Genomic DNA, 20,338 nt, shown 5'->3' on the forward strand with positions numbered 1-20,338 from the left:
AAGTGATTAATTAACTTGTGGTGTTAGTTTTATTTGTTTGTTTTTTTATTTTCTCGCAAAGCTACACTAGGGCTATCTGCGCTAGCCGTGCCTGATTTAGTAGTGTAAGACTAGAGGGAAGGCACTTAGTTATTACCACCCATCCCCGACTCTTGGGCTACTCTTTTACCAACCAATAGTAGGATTGACCGTCACATTTTAACGCCTCCACTTCTGATATGGTGAACATGTTTTGGTGTGATGGAGATTGGATCTCACGACCTACAGTTGTAAGACGAGCGTCCTAACCACCTGGCCATGCCGGTCCTATTTTATGGTGACAATACCAGTAACAAGAAGTTAAATAGAGATATAAAATGACACCCAATAACAAATGTTTTGATAAGAAATTAACAGCATAGTTCCAAAGGAGATGGCTAATAGATAATAACATGTAATAATTTAGAAATTAGTCATGACACTGAGACTAAGTAATATTATAAACTTGATTGATAAAATGTCATGTTAGACCAGTCTTTAGTCTCCTATAAATCACAGCCTTTCGTTAATTCTAGTGGGCGTGGGTAGAGTGTAAAATATTTACAGGAATCTATTATATTAAATTCATATAATAAATCAAAGAATATTAAATTTAAATGGGCTTGTTATGTGTTGTTATCAACTATGATACAGGAAAAATTAGAGGGACACTCGGTAGACTCTCAAAAAATATCAAAATGTGTCCCTATATCGGTCATTTCCAACAGATACGGATACATTTCGCCGAACAACGTTGAGCATGAGTTTCATCAAAATGAAATCATTCTGGAGTTTCGTGACCTTGTTGTGACCTTGACCTTTAATTATGACAGTTCAAGTTGTGTCATAGTTCATATATATGCTCAATTCCGTCCAAATACGTTCAGCTATGAAACATACAAATATTTACAGGGATAAATACATAACCTCCGTTAAATTTCAGTAACGGAGGGTGACAAGCTAGTTGTAGAATTGGTGGAGGTTATAAGTTTTACAATACTCCAAACTGCGAAACCTATTCCTAAGTCGGTTATAGTAAACGTTATTTAAAATATTGCAGATTATTGTATGTTGGATATCATAGAAACAGAAGACCTAGTTAAATGTCTTTCTCATTTTCAGCCAAACATCTTCTTCTGTAGTAATTACCAGTTTATTTCAATGATTAATTTAACTGAAAACAGTATTAAGTCCCTCACAATGCTCGTTTTGGTTTTTTAAACCAGGACTTAAGGGTATTAGTTTTGAAAGTCAAGTCACAAAACGTCTTATATTTCCCTTATCTAGCAATAAGAAGAGCTCTAAGTATACAACCGCACTGTCAGTATCCAGAATATCCAAACCATGGTCTGGTTCATTGTGACCAAAAAGCAACAGACAACGCGTATCCTACAGGGACTATCTGCAGATATTCCTGCAGTCCTGGATACCATATGTCCAAAGAAGATTCTGTAAACGCTGTAATAATATGCAGACGTTCACGATGGAACATCACAAAGATCATGGATTGCAAAAGTAAGGGTTAAAATATTTGTTGTTTTTTTTTGTCAATTATTGGCTGTTGGACATTCTCCTGTTTTGATAACCTGATAAAAATGTTTAACAAATGTTAGTTATAGTAGTGACGAAGGCTAAGATGCCGTCATGTTATTATTTACATACATAACTGAGTGACTTGTTACCCAGCACATTTTTTTACCACCTGTTAGAAAGTGAGGATGAATCCCGACAGTGTTCAGCACCAAGTGACCCACCAAATGGCCAGACCTTCTGTGGGACAAGGAGCACTGCGGGAAAATACCCTCCGGGAACTATCTGCTGGTACTTCTGTAACCCAGGATACGAAGTATCAGGTCCTTTGTCCATGAAGCCCATCATGGTTTGTCAAGGTCCTAAGTGGGAAAGGTCAGAGAACGTCACCTGTGCTTGTAAGTAGCCACATTTGTTTCAAAGCTTAAGAAACACAGCAGAGAATCTGTTCAGTAATAAGATAGTGAAGAATGAACATCATGAGCACGTTAATAAGTTATGTTGTAGTTGTGGCAACAGGACATTTGTGTTACAGTTTTCACACATAATGAAATAGTAGACCATGGTACATTTATGTTAAAATTTTCACATATGACGGAATAGTATACCGTAGGACATTTATGTTAACATTTTCACAGATAATAGAATAGTATACCGTTGAATATTTATGTTACAGTTTTCACACGTAATGAAATAGTACACCATGGTACATTCATGCTACAATTTTCACACGTAATGGAATAGTACACCATATTATATTTATGTTAAAATTTTCGCACTATATGGTAAACGATCTGGTCAGAGATTTGGGTCTGTCAAAAGCAAAAGCCGAATTACTGGGTTCGAGACTGCAGGAATGGTGTTTTCTGTCATCAGGTATGAAAACTTCTGTTTTTCGAAACCGCCAAGATGATATAACCAAATTCTTTGCACAAGTTGACAATCTCTGTTTCTGTGTTGACATCGAAGTATTATTCTCTGATTTGGGTTGTGACCATGACCCGCAAGAGTGGCGTCTCTTTATTGATTCATCAATGTTAAGACTGAAAGCTGTTCTATTACACAATGACAACGTTCACCCTGTTTGCTATGCAGCACACATGAAAGAAACCTACGAGAACATGGAAATGTTGCTGAAACACATCCAGTACAGCAAGTACAACTGGAATATCTGTGGAGATCTGAAAGTCGTTGCTCTGTTACTGGGACTGCAGCTCGGCTATACAAAGTACTGTTGTTTCATCTGTGAATGGGACAGTCGTGCCAAAGAGACACATTATTTTAGACAGAGCTGGCCACTCCGTAAAAAGTTAGTTTCAGGACAGAAAAATGTGGCGTATGAACCGCTTGTCGACCCGGCAAAGATTTTTTCCCTCCTCTTCACATAAAACTGGGACTTATGAAGAATTTCGTGAAAGCAATGAACAAAGAAGGCGAAGGTTTTCGTTATTTAAGACAGATGTTCCTAAGAATAACTGAGACCAAGATCAAAGAGGGCATTTTTGTTGGCCCTCAGATCAGACATGTTATGAGTGACAAGCGGTTCGAAGATCTGTTAGTTGGGCCGGAAAAGATTACATGGAAAGACTTTAAAGACGTTGTTGACAATTTTCATGACAAGTATAGAGTCCCACATCACATTCAGTTAGTAGACAAACTTTTCAAAGCATACAAAACAATGAAGTGCATCATGTCACTCAAGATTCATTTACTCCACTAACACTTGGACTTCTTCCCGCAAATCTCGGTGCTGTCAGAGATGAACACAGTGAAAGATTTCACCAGGATATTGTTACAATGGAAAAACGATATCAGGGCTACTGGAATCCGTCAATGCTTTCTGACTACTGTTGGACTCTGCAACGTGATCCACCGGACATTGAATACAAACAAAAATCAGGAGCAAAACACTTTTACTTATGTTGAACTTAATAGTGTATTAGAAACACAAACGCAGTTAAATAAGTTATTGCCGTTAAACAGTTAACTGTCTATTTCTCAGAGTTCCTACGTGAAGAAGCAAAACCAAAACTATATTTGTGCATACCCACCAGGTACCTGTCACAATCAGCAAAAGCTTTTCAGAAAGCAAAACTTTTCAAAAAATTATTGTGCAGTGATAATCCAGTAGTATTTGTTTATACAACCAAGCCCAGTCAGACAGTAATAATCCAGTAGTATTTGTTTATACAACCAAGCCCAGTCAGACAGTGACAATCCAGTAGTATTTGTTTATACAACCAAGCCCAGTCAGACAGTGATAATCCAGTAGTATTTGTTTATACAACCAAGCCCAGTCAGACAGTCATAAGCCAGTAGTATTTGTTTATACAACCAAGCCCAGTCAGACAGTGACAATCCAGTAGTATTTGTTTATACAACCAAGCCCAGTCAGACAGTGACAATCCAGTAGTATTTGTTTATACAACCAAGCCCAGTCAGACAGTGATAATCCAGTAGTATTTGTTTATACAACCAAGCCCAGTCAGACAGTGATAATCCAGTAGTATTTGTTTATACAACCAAGCCCAGTCAGACAGTGATAATCCAGTAGTATTTGTTTATACAACCAAGCCCAGTCAGACAGTGATAATCCAGTAGTATTTGTTTATACAACCAAGCCCAGTCAGACAGTGATAATCCAGTAGTATTTGTTTATACAACCAAGCCCAGTCAGACAGTGATAATCCAGTAGTATTTGTTTATACAACCAAGCCCAGTCAGAAAGTGATAATCCAGTAGTATTTGTTTATACAACCAAGCCCAGTCAGACAGTGATAATCCAGTAGTATTTGTTTATACAACCAAGCCCAGTCAGACAGTGATAATCCAGTAGTATTTGTTCATACAACCAACTGATAATCCAGTGTTATTCAAGAACAAAAAAAAGTTCTACAATTTTCTGCTTTTCATCAACGATTTCCGATAAATTTCTACAAGGTATGTGTGTTTATTTTAACGGATTAAACACCTAATCTGGTGAATCAGAATCCGTTAGAAAGCAGTACCTATTCGTGAAATTTACTCACGAACGTGTTTTGCAATTAAAATATCTTATGAATAAAACTCCTTGTTCTGTAAACTGCTAATGCGGACAACATATCAATGAACTTGTTGCCTTGTAATCTCATCTGCAGTAAGGTAAAACTAGAATTATATTCCAATAAGAAATGGTTCGTAAACTTCATGCAGAGATACCCAAAGTGGAGTGAAAGTAACACAATTTAAACCTACTAAATAACAAAGCAGATGTGAATATGGAAAGTAGCATTTCTTCCAAAACGATGGCTGAACTTGTCCCAAAAGACATTGATGGACGACGTCCATTCACACTTTTAACAATCATTATTCTTACCCAAAGACGTGGATGGACGATGCCCATTTATGCTGCTAATTAACTTTAAATGAAGAATCCCACAGCTGTTGAAGAATTATGCGATTTACATTATTATAAATTTTAACGTGATTCAATACATACTAACATTTCCATTGAACCTCAATATTGGAGTTGGAGTCCATTTTTAAAAACTATTTACGCATCAAGTTTCTTTGGCTGTTTTCCCTCGTTGATTAGAGTTTTCTGATATATAAAAACAATCAATGCTACTAATGTTGCTGTTTGGGTTTGTTATCTATTTTAAATACTCAGATAAAATTATAAACATACTCCATATGTTCACCTCACCTTACCAATATCGAACGGTGAAACAAAGCCTGCAATTTGAGGGTTAAGCCTAATCACATTCCCTTTAAACTTAAAATTCTTCAGCTTCCCAGTGGCACAACGGTATGTCTGTGGAATTACAATGCTAGACTGGGTTTCGATACCCGTAATGGGCAGAGCACAGATAGCCCGTAGTGTAGCTGTGTGAATAACTACAAACAAATTGTGCAACTTTCTTGGTGCGCCAACAAATTCGTGCAACGTGTGTTTTGTAAAATTAATACTTTTTGTTACATTGTGGCTTCAGATATAAAGAAACTAAAAACATGATTCTCAGCAACTCGTTGTCCGGAGCCCACAACGCCTAGACACGGCCGCCTGGAGTGTTCGCTTCCTGAGCAGAGGTTCTGGCCTGTTGCTGGCAACAGGAATGAGTCGAAACATGTTAGAGGAAGTACGTGCCGTTATGTTTGTGGCCCTGGTTACGTAATCCCTGCATCACAACTGATCAGTTCAGTAATCCAGTGCCGTGGACCCCACTGGAACAGCACTGTGGACATCGAATGTATAGGTAAGTGTAACATTTGTCTACTTGTCTTCGTCACTATGCTCCAAGAAAGCTAAAAAACATTTCGTGAATTTTTTGCATTCATTTCAAGAAAGGATGTTGAATATACTGCAAAAAGGTATTCGACTTACAGATGTGATTTGAAAGACCTCAAGGCTTAGTAGTTTTTGTAAAATGTTATATATATGTTATTAGAAAGTTATGTACAAAAGCTTTTCAAGTGTAGGTTTTTATCGTTGTATTTAACACTTTATCATAAGTATGGTAGTACTTATAGTAGGAATAGCTCAGATGTGCAATACAAATTAAAATCTAAAACATCCTACAAACAGCATGTAAACAATACTTTATAAGCACATTACACACGCTGTTGAGTAGTAAATAAACGAGCTACAGAGTAACAAACCACCAAACACTTGAGAAAGTCAGTAAATTAAATATATAAATTTCATAAAACCACAAATTTCTCAGTCTGATTATCTGACTGATTAAGATTGTTGGACAGGAATAGCTTTATTCTGCCTTCAACTTATGCAAACGATTGAGTTACTCAACCATGGCTAAAAGCGTTTTTTTTTTTTTTTTAGTTTTACATATAGCCTTGGCAATAACAAATAACAAATAGCAACAATAACCATTTTGCAACACTGCTAACAATACACTAGTTGTTCATGATGATGAGAAATACACTAGTAACTATATTCTCTCATTATGAGCATGTTCTGTGAGTTGCTAAGTAACAACCCACCTTCATAACACGTGCGGGTGCACGTAGATAACATAGATCTTCTAGATGTAGAATTTATCTATGATCTAACCTTTGATAGCAAAGTTTTCAATTCTACACATCTGACGCGAAGATCTTGTGTTAAACAAAGCAGTTCTGTTATAGTAGTCAGTGCCCAACACGTGAGTCTCCCACGTGAAGAGGAACGGTACCAGTGCCGAAATCTAAAACGGTTTTCTTCAAGTACTCTGGTTGAAAACAAGAACGATAAGTTGTGTAATTTGTTTTAAAACTAAGTGTGATGTATTGATTTCTAATGTTGTACATGAAACAGAACAGTTTTTTTAAATATGCCTTTCAAGGAAACAAAATGAGAGAAGAGGAGAAAATATCATGTAGGTAATTTTGAAAAGTCTTTGTCCCAACAAAGACAGTATTACTACAATAATGGAAGTAAAGTTATAAAAGTAATGTTGAATAAGCGAAACAAGCCTTAACAATTAATCCAACTAAAGAAAAGACTGTAAGTATGATCAAAACTATAACAAAGATTTTAGAAAAAGGCAAAAAATGTCTAGAAATGTTTCTAAGAATAGCTATGTGAAGGATAAATCTATGTCCATTCACTCTTGGTAATTAGCACCAAGAGAAGCTATGAGAAGGATAAGTCTATGTCCATTCACTCTTGGTAATTTGCACCAAGATAAGCTATGAGAAGGATAAGTCTATGTCCATTCACTCTTGGTAATTAGCACAAAGAGAAGCTATGTGAAGGATAAGTCTATGTCCATTCACTCTTGGTAATTTGCACCAAGAGAAGCTATGTGAAGGATAAGTCTATGTCCATTCACTCTTGGTAATTTGCACCAAGAGAAGCTATGTGAAGGATAAGTCTATGCCCAATCACTCTTGGTAATTAGCACCAAGATAAGCTATGAGAAGGATACGTCTATGTCCATTCACTCTTGGTAATTAGCACCAAGATAAGCTATGAGAAGGATAAGTCTATGTTCAATCACTCTTGGTAATTAGCACCAAGAGAAGCTATGAGAGAAGTGTAATTTTTTTTAAATTAAAACATTAGAAGATATGAATGGGACCACCAAAACGTGACGAAACAAGGCAGGAATGGGTGGTTTTTGACACATGCGATCCGAGGTGGGTGTGACCATCGTTCCGTCCATTCGTACTTCGCGTTTTACTCTAAATTTTGACCCAGTTATAAACTTAAGTTGAGTTTTTTCAGTAGCTAAACTTACTTCTAAATATTCAACAAATTTTAAAATTCCAAAAATCAGCTATCTTGATACTACGCTGTTGGTCCACTCCTTACCAGTCAGTTAGCTATAATGATGACTATTGGAGTTTCCTGTCTTATGATGCTTGATTGTGGAAATAAAGTTTATAATAGAGAAACTTAGCTATGTGCATCTGTCATTCGGTTTGTACAATTACCACGTTACAAAACGTACACGAAGTAGGAATAGGCGGTATGGTGGCCGCACCAACTTTGAGGTTGCACGTGTTAACAAATATTTATCAAGTAGTGCAGGGTTTTTACACGTAATTAACACGTAATTGTATTCCTCCGTAATAATCTTATCGAATTCGTTTTGACACGTGATCAAATCATAAAGCGTGATTTAACATGTAACCATATCGTCCCGTAATCAACTTACAGATCATGATTTAACATGTAACCATATCATTTCAATTGAAATAAAATGATTTTTGTTGGTTTGGGGTTTGTTTTGAATTTCGCGCAAAGCTACACGAGGGACATCTGCGCTAACCGTCCCTAATTTAGCAGTGTAAGGCCAACTTTTGGCCTACTCTTTTACCAACGAATAGTGGGATTTACCGTCACACACGGCTGAAAGGGCGAGCATGTTTGGTGTGACAGGGATTCAAACTCGCGACCTTCGGATTACGAGTCGAGTGTCTTAACCACCTAGTCATGCCGGGCCATCAAATGATTTAACACATAACTCTAACGCTCTAAAGTTTATCCGTAACATGAACTTTTTTTTTACAGTTTATAAACTGTAAGGATATCCAAAGATCCAAATGATACGCTTCAAGTAAGATGTATAGTGTTGGCATAAGGTATACAAAGATCCAAATGATACACTTCAAGTAAGATGTATAGTGTTGGCATAAGGTATCCAAAGATCCAAATGATATGCTTCAAGTAAGATGTATAGTGTTGGCATAAGGTATACAAAGATCCAAATGATACACTTCAAGTAAGATGTATAGTGTTGGCATAAGGTATCCAAAGATCCAAATGATATGCTTCAAGTAAGATGTATAGTGTTGGCATAAGGTATACAAAGATCCAAATGATACGCTTCAAGTAAGATGTATAGTGTTGGCATAAGGTATACAAAGATCCAAATGATATGCTTCAAGTAAGATGTATAGTGTTGGCATAAGGTATACAAAGATCCAAATGATACGCTTCAAGTAAGATGTATAGTGTTGGCATAAGGTATCCAAAGATCCAAATGATATGCTTCAAGTAAGATGTATAGTGTTGGCATAAGGTATACAAAGATCCAAATGATACGCTTCAAGTAAGATGTATAGTGTTGGCATAAGGTATCCAAAGATCCAAATGATATGCTTCAAGTAAGATGTATAGTGTTGGCATAAGGTATACAAAGATCCAAATGATACGCTTCAAGTAAGATGTATAGTGTTGGCATAAGGTATCAAAGATCCAAATGATATGCTTCAAGTAAGATGTATAGTGTTGGCATAAGGTATACAAAGATCCAAATGATACGCTTCAAGTAAGATGTATAGTGTTGGCATAAGGTATCCAAAGATCCAAATGATATGCTTCAAGTAAGATGTATAGTGTTGGCATAAGGTATACAAAGATCCAAATGATACGCTTCAAGTAAGATGTATAGTGTTGGCATAAGGTATACAAAGATCCAAATGATATGCTTCAGTAAGATGTATAGTGTTGGCATAAAATCTGTTCTATTTCTCTTCTTTCTTTAAAATATTACCGTTATTGTCGTAGATGTGGGAAAACAAATTTGAACAATTAACTTGAATTTTACCATCACTTTAAATGTCAAATATCACCATCTGAGAAATAGAAGAACGGACGTTTAATAACGTCTACATTGAAAACTATTCTACATATTTCCAGCCTTATTAATAAGTTACTTGCACGTGATGATCCGTTTTGATGCTTTCTCAGTGATCGTTGAGTATGTACAATAATCTGTTTGGAAGAAATAGTTGTTGTACCTCAAAAATCTTTCTTGTTTGTTCATTGTCGTTGTTTTCAGAAATAACAAGATCTTCTCTGTCCTTCTTTCAAATTTATTTTTAATTATACGATCTCTTTTAACCTAATAGAGGCAATCCCACCAAAACCCGTGGACTGCACTGACCAAACCCTGGTGACTGATGGAGAAGTGGCACTTGTAAAACCCGAGTTTGTAGCAGGATACGGGAGAGATCTGGATGTGAAGTGTACCCTGGAAGGTGAACTGGAACCTGGAGAGTACATTAACACGTGTACAGCCACAGATCCGGAGCTGCGGACCAATGCAGAGTGTGTTTACAAACTGAACATAAAATGTAAGGGGTAAAATTCATAAAATTAATTAGCTTTACGTAGAAGACGTTCATTTCTAAGTGGCCTCGCGAGCTTCCTGCACGTGCAGATTGAATAGCTAAGAAAGAACTTTATTGCGACAAGTGGCTCAGTTTGTTTGACTTTATACTAACAATAAATTCTAATTAAGGTTAGCGATAATTAAGAGGTTTCGATTCCATATCTTGACATATGTGTGACAATGCTTATTATCGATTAATCCTCATTTCTGTCCCCTCCCACAAAATGACGTAATATGTAGTTTTCACACATTTTAATCATTAAGTTGTTATTTATTATCTTTCAATGACAAGTTATATTCCTTATGTTTATCCATAAAGACAATAACATAACCTTTTCCATTTCAACAAATCATTATGATCGATTAAACTACAATATCAAGTCCGAATATGGCCTTCTGGCTAGCATATCGGACTAGGAATATCTTTGGTCCGAGACTTAGTTCTACCAAATACGCCTCTCTGTCTGAGTTGTATGTACATTATAAGACGCATGTTAAAGAATCAGTGGGGCACTAGAGTGTTGGCTCCCAGGACTATGTCTAGGTGATTGATAGGTGGTCCGAGACTTAGTTCTACCAAATACGCCTCTCTGTCTGAGTTGTATGTACATTATAAGACGCATGTTAAAGAATCAGTGGGGCACTAGAGTGTTGGCTCCCAGGACTATGTCTAGGTGATTGATAGGTGGTCCGAGACTTAGTTCTACCAAATACGCCTCTCTGTCTGAGTTGTATGTACATTGTAAGACGCATGTTAAAGAATCAGTGGGGCACTAGAGTGTTAGCTCCCAGGACTATGTCTAGGTGATGGGTGGTCCGAGACTTAGTTCTACCAAATACGCCTCTCTGTCTGAGTTGTATGTACATTGTAAGACGCATGTTAAAGAATCAGTGAGGCACTAGAGTGTTAGCTCCCAGGACTATGTCTAGGTGATGGGGGCACAGATTAAAATAAGTCGGTAAAGTCCCCCACTATTTCTGGAGGAATGAGAAAGGCATGCTAATCGTTTTAATGCATTATACGTTCGCATTTATCCATTTATACTTTGGGAATTACTCCATTGGAAATCAATAAATGCCACATTTTATAGGGCCACACCCCCTGATCCCCATAATATTGGCATGTTCAGGTCCCGCAGGCACCTCAGCTCCTCCTCCTGGCTTTTTTTCTTACTTTTTAGAATTGTGTAACAAATAATCGTTGTTTTATAAAATATGAGTTTTTAAAGTCGAAGATTAGACAAGTGCTAACGAATTTTCAGCATGAATCTAGGAAAGGAATATGTGGAAAGATGTTTTGTTAGACAAAGATTGAAGTTTAAAAGATGTCTTCAACAAGTACCATGTTAAATTAGGTTTGATTTATTTATTTGTTCTTCAGTGTTTGTGTGGGACAAAAACTTTGTCGCTTATAAGATTTTCTGTAAGTTGATACAAAATAGCTATGGTTTAGTTACTTATAAATGAACAATCTTATGCTATGTCCTTGCTATTATTGTTCAGCTAAAGGCTGCAGTACCCTATCTGAACCAGTGAATGGATATCTTCAGTGTGGGTCAAAAACTGGAAGGTACTTCAAGGGCACTGTCTGCATCTACAAGTGTAATGATGGCTACGTCATTCCTGTGAGCCAAAGAGATGCTTCTTCGATACAATGTAGTCAGAACTCTAGATGGAATTCAACCAAAGTGCCGGACTGCAAGAGTAAGTGAAGAAAAGATTGTATGCGATCAGTTACATTTTTTAAGAATTAATAATTAAGTTAAGATAAGAACACTATTGTTTAATGAACAAAGATAAATTTTTCTGTTAATTTGGAAATTCAGTAAAGGAAGTGCGATTAATGGAGTTTGCAGTTACCTGGGCGCTCCAATAATTGTCATTCATTGTCACCAGTTGGTCTTTAGTTTCGAATTTAGCATTATAGATATTTTATTTACTCGGCTGTTACTAGATGGCACTAGTATTCAATGCAATCCGACGTATGATTCACAAACATTAAATCTGAAATACACACACACACACTCGTAACCCTATACCGTGGTTTAAAGAAATAAATAAGACATTAACATTTGTCTTTAAGCCTTACTTGGAAAATTTACTTTACTTAGAATGCTTTTGAAATGCCATTTTAAAATAATTACTTTTATTAAACAATAATAAATTGAACAATAATTCTAAAGTAGCTTTTTACTGTTTCAGTTAATTTGTGAGGAATTTTGTATTTGAAAATTTAGAAAATAAAATACGTAAAATTAGTTATTGTTCAAGAATTTTTATAATCGTCTTGTTTTAACTGTTAGCCCTGCATCGTGAAGGGTTATTTGTTTTGTGCTTAAGAAGATATATATAGAATGGTACTCTTCCAATCACAGGTATCGAAACCCAATTTTTTGTGTTATAAGCCCTCAGACTTATCGTTGGGCCACCGGAATATGTAGTAATAAGGAATCGTTAATTGTTAAGATCTTGTTTCTTTCTAACAGAAGCCGTTCCACCCAAGCCTCTCGACTGTACAGATCAAACCCTGGTGGCTAGAACTGGTACTATTCAAGTGAAGAAACCCAGGTTTGTAACAGGAGACGGAAAGGATGCAGATGTAAAGTGTACATTGGAGAAACCGTTAAAACCAGGGAAGTACATTAACGTGTGTTATGCAGTGGATCCAGACCTACAGACGTCTGCCAGTTGTTTCCAGAAAGTGACTGTAAAGGGTAAGGTAGCGGTACGTTTGGTAACTTTAATATTAACCATGTGTTGATTTAAAACATGTAACACATTTTATGTGTTTACTGTCATCCTAAACATAAAAATTGTATTCTATGTTAATAGCCCGGCATGACCAGGTGTTTAAGGTACTCGACTTGTAATCCATTGGTTCAAATCCCCGTTACACCAAACATGCTCGCCACTTCAACCGTGGGGACGTTATAATATTACAGTCAATCCCACTATTCGTTGGTAAAAGAGTAGTCCAAGTGTTGGCGGTGGATGGTGACGACTAGCTGCCTTCCCCCTAGTCTTATACTGCTAAGTTAGGGACGGCTAGGGTCAAGATATAATTATTGCTTATAGATTTTATTAATGTGGTTGGATGAATAAAATAAAATCTTCTTCAAATATTTGATATACAACCTAATTTTGCTAATTCTATTATTAACAAATTAAAAAAATAATACTTTAAGTTATTTATTTTAATTGCTACAGGGTGTCTCTCTCCACCTGACATACAAAATGGGTACACAGAATGCCAACCTGAAACCAATAGCTATACACCAGGGACAGTTTGCATGTACCGTTGTCGTGATGGTTACGTCATTCCAGTCAGCCAATCAGATGTCACTTCAAGACAATGCCTTCACGACTCCAGCTGGAATATAACCAAATTCCCGGACTGTTTAAGTATGTTCAGGATATTTGTGTTGTCATTCTTATAAAATATTAAATATAGAATTCTAGCCTTCACACTGTTTTTATTAACTAATTCATAGTTATAACTCTAACGGCGACTTAATCTTCTACTTCGTATTTTTGTCGTTTATGAATCGACCTTATCTATCGGTTAGTCAGCAAAAAGAAAGTCCCAGAGCAAATTTTTGATAGTTAATAAAAACGTTATAAACATCATGACTTTTTACGCATCACAACTGTGCATACAAGAATAAGTTAAAGTACACATTCCACAGTGTAAGCTTGTCTTCCTTTTTGTTAGAATACCCTTCTTTACTTTGAGGTCTTTGGAAAATATTCCACGTCAGTTTTGGTTCATTAGATGGGTTGAATAGGTCACTCTGTGACCAGTATACAGAGATATAATTGTTGATATGTGTAACTACTGTTCAATGTTTAAAAAAACTTTGAAGTTTAAAATATGTTTCAGTGGCACCTTTGCATATTCCAAAACTTTATTACGCTACTGCTATAGGATGTCATGGCCATCAACGTTCAAAACTGATAGCGAAAGGATCTTAACGTACTATTGTTGCAATGGCATTAGTGTTTAGATATGGTAGCATATCAAGCTTGAATATCTGTTATTACAATGTCATTAATGTTCAGAATCTTCAGTTTGTGGAGCTTAACTTCTAATATTATTAATGTTGAGAATCTTTAGTACATTGAACTTAAATGTTTGTTGTTGAAATGTCATTAGGTTTCAAAATCTGTAATACATGGAGCTTAAATGTCTGTTGTTGTAATGTCACTAACGTTCAGAATTGGTAACATAACAAGCATAATGATTTATAGTTATAGTGTCTGATATTGAATAATGGAACAATTCCGTTATAACACAAAAGCGATAAATGTTCACGACTTTGTACATATTTAGGAATGTTTCTCTTATCCAACCTAAATGTTCTCATGAAACTGATTGTCAGTTAAAAAGCCTCTTCTTCGTTTCTTATCCAGGTTTCTTACCTGAATCGTGCAACGTCGTCTTATTAATACTCTATGCAGCGCACATGTCCGCCTAGATAAACCTTTCGTTTAGCGTGTCTTATTATCCTGTATTAATTTTGTTTAAAGATTAACACAGATTTGACTATTTGGTTTTCCTAACACTTTACTTTCATGACAGAAGCCGTTCCGCCCGAGCCTCTCGACTGTGCAGATCAAACCCTGGTGGCAGGAACTGATGGTGTTCGAGTGCAGAAACCCAAATTTATAACATACAAAGGGGAAGAGATTGTCTCAAAATGTTCGCTTGGAAGGTTATTGAAACCAGGGAAGTACACAAACATTTGTGTCGCTATGGATCCGGAACTACAGACAGCTGGCAGATGTCTCCAAAAAGTTGTTGTCAAAGGTGAGGTAATGAACGTGTTGTTACTTATAAACGTACAAATGCATAAATATACATTCGATTAAGCATGTTAGGATTACCAGTTCATAAATGATAACGAATGTAAGATGTGGAACTCATAAGTTCAGCTGCCATTTTACGAAATTCTGTACAAAATATATCAATCCCATAATAACCATTTTTCTTCTCTAGTAATTTTAGTAAACACCTGCTTATTTTAGTAGGAAGTAAATTTCGAGGAGTATTGATAAAGAAGCTAATTTTTACTGATTCTATAGGGTGACCCAAAAGTCGGTTACCGTAGTTGAGCGTTTACACAAACTCACAAAATATTCTCAAAATGCCCTCCCTCAAAATCCATACAGAACTGAAGACGCTTACTGACTCCATATTATCTTCAATGTTTAATGTCATTATCTGATAAATTTTCAAAGCAATAACAGAAACAATGTCAATTTTTCCAAATTTTACAATGGCAACCGTCCTTTGGAGCACCCTATTGATCACCAAAAATATTATCTTACAACCTAACAAACGCACAGTAGCGATGCTGCAGAAGTGGGCAATCAGCTAGAGGCTGTTTCAAAACATGCTAGCAACGTCGTATCCGTTTGTTAAAATACAGGTGTTGTATTAATTAGGAATTGAACAGAGTACAACTGCTTTATAAATATCAGCTGTCTGTAACTGTAATAAGCAGATAATAAGAACGTTAGAAGATTATAGATATAGATCGTAAAGAGAACGGGACAGGACCCGCCCTTTCCGACTTCTCAGGGTCAAAGTTTATGAGGCCTGTCAGTAACATCTTGTAAGAGGACACCTTCCAGATTAGTGTCAGGACGAACAATGAACGGTCAGTGAGTGCAACACCACTACTGTCTATCTTTCGTTAAGAGTATTGTTGCATCTCAATATTCAAAAACGATGTCCATATTATTGCACGCCATATTAGAACACGTGACACGATGTCGCTAGTAGCTTACAGGTTATTGATCTATTGATCAGAGCATTCGTTAAGAACAATTTATTCAAGAACAGCCCTCATAGAAACTTAATATCGTGTAAACAATGTGTCCTTACGTTTCTTGAATATATTTACAAATTTATACAGTCACGTAGGAATCATTTGGGAACAAAAATAAAAATTCAACACGTCATATGCACGTGCAGTTTTGTTTGTGTATCTAAGTTTAGCATGATCTCTATTTGTCTCAACAAAAATTTGTACTAAGGAATATTTGTATATTTATTTTCATATGGTTTCTTGAGAAATATAATCTGCTTGTCTACTTTTTTAGTGCACACTAGGTGCCTGTTGAAAAATAAACCATGTAAAGATTAGAGCCAGTTAATAACAACAATAACGAAAACATTTCACAAGTTTTTTACATTCCAAGCACAGAAGTTATGTTCCTTTTTTTTTAGCTTTAGAGTGTAGCGCTCCGCCTAAAACAGAAAGGGGTTATCTGGAATGTCGACCGCGCCATGACAGATATCCTCCGGAGACAGTCTGTAAATATCATTGTCATCATGGTTACGCCATACCAATCAGCCAATCAGATATCTCCTCGAGAAAATGTCTTCAGGACTCCGCATGGAACACAACTAAAGTTCCAGATTGTCAAAGTAAGCTGGAGAAACGTAATATGAGTGAATTACATTATCACACAGTTAGTAAGTTTTAGTGGTAACAGAATTAACATTTATCAGTATTTATCTGGACTTTGAGACTGTTTTACCTATAGGTTTTTATGAAGAATGTTGTTACTAAGTCTGAGTTCCTTGTATATGAAACATCGTATACTTTCTCAATGAAAGCTTCAAAACTATATATAAACATCTTTGGTTCCATCAAATGACAGAAAATGAAATATAAAATTATTAAAATCAGACACAGATCAAAGCACATCTGTCACTGTGAGATGTTTACCATATCACTTGTAGTTTATTATTGTAAGTTGAATGTTACTCATACCATTAGTTTATTTTACTATGAGATGTTTACCATATCACTTGTAGTTTATTATTGTAAGTTGAATGTTACTCATACCATTAGTTTATTTTACGAAACATTGTTGCTTGCAGCAAATGGTCTAATGAGCATTTCTTTCAGGTTTCATAGTTCGATAGCTGAGCCCTAAAGTTATTAATTAAAATTGAAAGAGATACCTAGAAGTTTCTTTTATCCAAAGAATTGGTTCCTAAAATTCCCTCGTATCAAAGTTTCCTTTTTATAAGCATGGTTCCTAAAAATCTCTTTTTGAATAAATAGTTCTCAAAATGTCCCCTTATTTAAAAAAACAGTTCCTAAAGTTCCATTTCTTTAAATAAATTGTTCCTTAATGTTTCCCTTTCTTGAAAGAAATGGTTCTTAAAGTTCCTTTTTAAAAGAAATGTTTTCTAAAATACTCTTTTCTCAAAGAAATGTTTTCTAAAATACCCTTTTGTTAAAGAAATGTTTTCTAAAGTTCCCTTTTGTTAAAGAAACATTTTCTGAAATACCCTTTGTTAAAGAAATGTCTTCTAAAATACCCACTTGTTAATGAAATGTTTTCTAAAATACCTTTTGTTAAAGAAATGTTCTCTAAAATACCTTTTGTTAAAGAAATGTTTTCTAAAATACCCTTTTCTCAAAGAAATGTTTTCTAAAATACCCTTTTGTTAAAGAAATGTTTTCTAAAATTCCCTTTTGTTAAAGAAACATTTTCTGAAATACCCTTTTGTTAAAGAAATGTCTTCTAAAATAGCCTTTTGTTAAAGAAATGTTTTCTAAAATTCCCTTTTGTTTAAGAAACATTTTCTGAAATACCCTTTTGTTAAAGAAATGTCTTCTAAAATACCCTTTTGTTAAAGAAATGTTTTCTAAAATTCCCTTTTGTTAAAGAAACATTTTCTGAAATACCCTTTTGTTAATGAAATGTTTTCTAAAATACCTTTTGTTAAAGAAATGTTTTCTAAAATACCATTTTGTTAAAGAAATGTTTTCTAAAATTCCCTTTTTTTAAAAAAAACATTTTCTGAAATACCCTTTTGTTAAAGAAATGTTTCTAAAATTCCCTTTTGTTAAAGAAACATTTTCTAAAATTCCCTTTTGTTAAAGAAACATTTTCTAAAATTACCTTTTGTTAAAGAAATGTTTTCTAGAATTACCTTTTGTTAAAGAAACATTTTCTAAAATTTCCTTTTGTTAAAGAAATGTTTTCTAGAATTACCTTTTGTTAAAGAAATGTTTTCTAGAATTACCTTTTGTTAAAGAAACATTTTCTGAAATACCCTTTTGTTAATGAAATGTTTTCTAGAATTACCTTTTGTTAATGAAACATTTTCTGAAATACCCTTTTGTTAAAGAAATGTCTTCTAAAATACCCTTTTGTTAAAGAAATGTTTTCTAAAATTTCCTTTTGTTAAAGAAACATTTTCTGAAATACCCTTTTGTTAAAGAAATGTTTTCTAAAATACCCTTTTGTTAAAGAAATGTTTTCTAAAATTCCCTTTTGTTAAAAAAACATTTTCTGAAATACCCTTTTGTTAAAGAAATGTTTCTAAAATTCCCTTTTGTTAAAGAAACATTTTCTAAAATTCCCTTTTGTTAAAGAAACATTTTCTGAAATACCCTATGTTAAAGAAATGTTTTCTAGAATTACCTTTTGTTAAAGAAACATTTTCTAAAATTCCCTTTTGTTAAAGAAACATTTTCTGAAATACCCTTTTGTTAAAGAAATGTTTTCTAGAATTATCTTTTGTTAAAGAAACATTTTCTGAAATACCCTTTTGTTAATGAAATGTTTTCTAGAATTACCTTTTGTTAAAGAAACATTTTCTAAAATTCCCTTTTGTTAAAGAAACATTTTCTAAAATATCCTTTTCTTAAAGAAATGTTTTCTAGAATTACCTTTTGTTAAAGAAACATTTTCTAAAATTCCCTTTTGTTAAATAAATGTTTTCTAGAATTACCTTTTGTTAAAGAAACATTTTCTAAAATTCCCTTTTGTTAAAGAAACATTTTCTAAAATTTCTCTTTGTCAAAGAAACATTTTCTAAAATTCCCTTTTGTTAAAGAAACATTTTCTAAAATTCCTCTTTGTGAATAAAACATTTTCTAAAATTCCCTTTTGTTAAAGAAACATTTTCTAAAATTCCCTCTTGTTAAAGAAACATTTTCTAAAATTCCCCTTCTTTCAATAAATAATTCCTAAATTCTCCCTTTTTGGAATATTTCCTATGTTTCCTACTTTTAAAAAAATTCTTTTTTTTTTGTTTAAATCTAAATATTGGTGTCTTGAGCATATTTTATTTACGTTATATCACATACAAAGTCAAAAATAAAATACGATTTCGTATATGTGCATTAGCCCATCATTCATGCTGCCTAACATAATAATAACACATTATGAAAAGCAAAAGACAATATAGCTGGTGCTATTAAACTTTATTTCGGTAGAATCCAATACATTAGACTATAAAACGCAACACCTTCTGACATTCCAGGTCCCTTTGTGTATATATATATATATTTTACAAACTGTGATTAATTTCTAACGCCAATCAATTAAACGCACAAGCATGCTAGATATAATATTTCAAGTTTTTAGACATCTTTGGTATATATTCAGGTATGGCGTGGCGTCACCTGGTGGCTAGGTCGCTTGGCTCATAATCTACCAATCGCGAATCCCATCAACTGTCATGCCGTGAAGACATTATACTGTGCCGGTCAATCCCAATATTTATTTGTAATAAGTAGCTCGAGGGAATGTGTGTGCAGATAGTCCTCGAGTAACTTTGCAGTTAATTACATAAAGAAAACTGTGGTCTGGATAGTAGATAATAGCAACACACGAACATCTCCCTCGCTGCTTGATTTCGTCTTTTATATATTTGTATGTGTGTGTGTTTCACGACAGAAGCCGTTCCGCCCAAGCCTCTCGACTGTACAGATCTAACCCTGGTGGCTAGAACTGGTACTATTCAAGTGAAGAAACCCAGGTTTGTAACAGGAAACGGAAAGGATGCAGATGTAAAGTGTACACTGAAGAAACCGTTGAAACCAGGGAAGTACACTAACATGTGTTATGCAGTGGATCCAGACTTACAGACATCTGCCAGTTGTTTCCAGAAAGTGACCATAAAGGGTAAGGTACTGACTACATGCATTGTAACTGTTCCACTCTCTTATGATATTATTTAGTTCAACGGAAAAGTGTTATTAAAACAAATTTATTTATAAAAATGTTGCTAACATCTGAAACACGTAAATAAAATTTTCTTGCCTTTCTTGTAACGTACCTCTTTTTTTTTAACGTAAGGGGAAATAATAAGATACAAAATATTCAATGCTTGGTATTTAAGTAGGTGGCGCCACGTGCAAAAACTAGCTTCTTCA

At 34.8% G+C, this 20,338-nt stretch overlaps 1 protein-coding gene across 1 annotated transcript in view; it reads left to right on the forward strand.

The window, feature by feature from the left end:
• The window catches only part of LOC143223690 (sushi, von Willebrand factor type A, EGF and pentraxin domain-containing protein 1-like), a 127,354-nt gene that overhangs the window by 32,121 nt on the left and 74,895 nt on the right, over positions 1-20,338 (forward strand). Inside the window, exons 13-22 of the mRNA XM_076452029.1 lie at positions 1,306-1,533; positions 1,728-1,946; positions 5,550-5,783; positions 9,886-10,110; positions 11,652-11,852; positions 12,635-12,862; positions 13,356-13,550; positions 14,728-14,955; positions 16,381-16,581; positions 19,860-20,087. Of these exons, the coding sequence (XP_076308144.1) occupies positions 1,306-1,533; positions 1,728-1,946; positions 5,550-5,783; positions 9,886-10,110; positions 11,652-11,852; positions 12,635-12,862; positions 13,356-13,550; positions 14,728-14,955; positions 16,381-16,581; positions 19,860-20,087 (2,187 nt within the window). The remainder of the gene's footprint in view (positions 1-1,305; positions 1,534-1,727; positions 1,947-5,549; positions 5,784-9,885; positions 10,111-11,651; positions 11,853-12,634; positions 12,863-13,355; positions 13,551-14,727; positions 14,956-16,380; positions 16,582-19,859; positions 20,088-20,338) is intronic.

The sequence above is a fragment of the Tachypleus tridentatus genome, chromosome 1 (genome assembly GCF_004210375.1).
Source record: "Tachypleus tridentatus isolate NWPU-2018 chromosome 1, ASM421037v1, whole genome shotgun sequence".
NCBI lineage: Eukaryota > Metazoa > Arthropoda > Merostomata > Xiphosura > Limulidae > Tachypleus > Tachypleus tridentatus.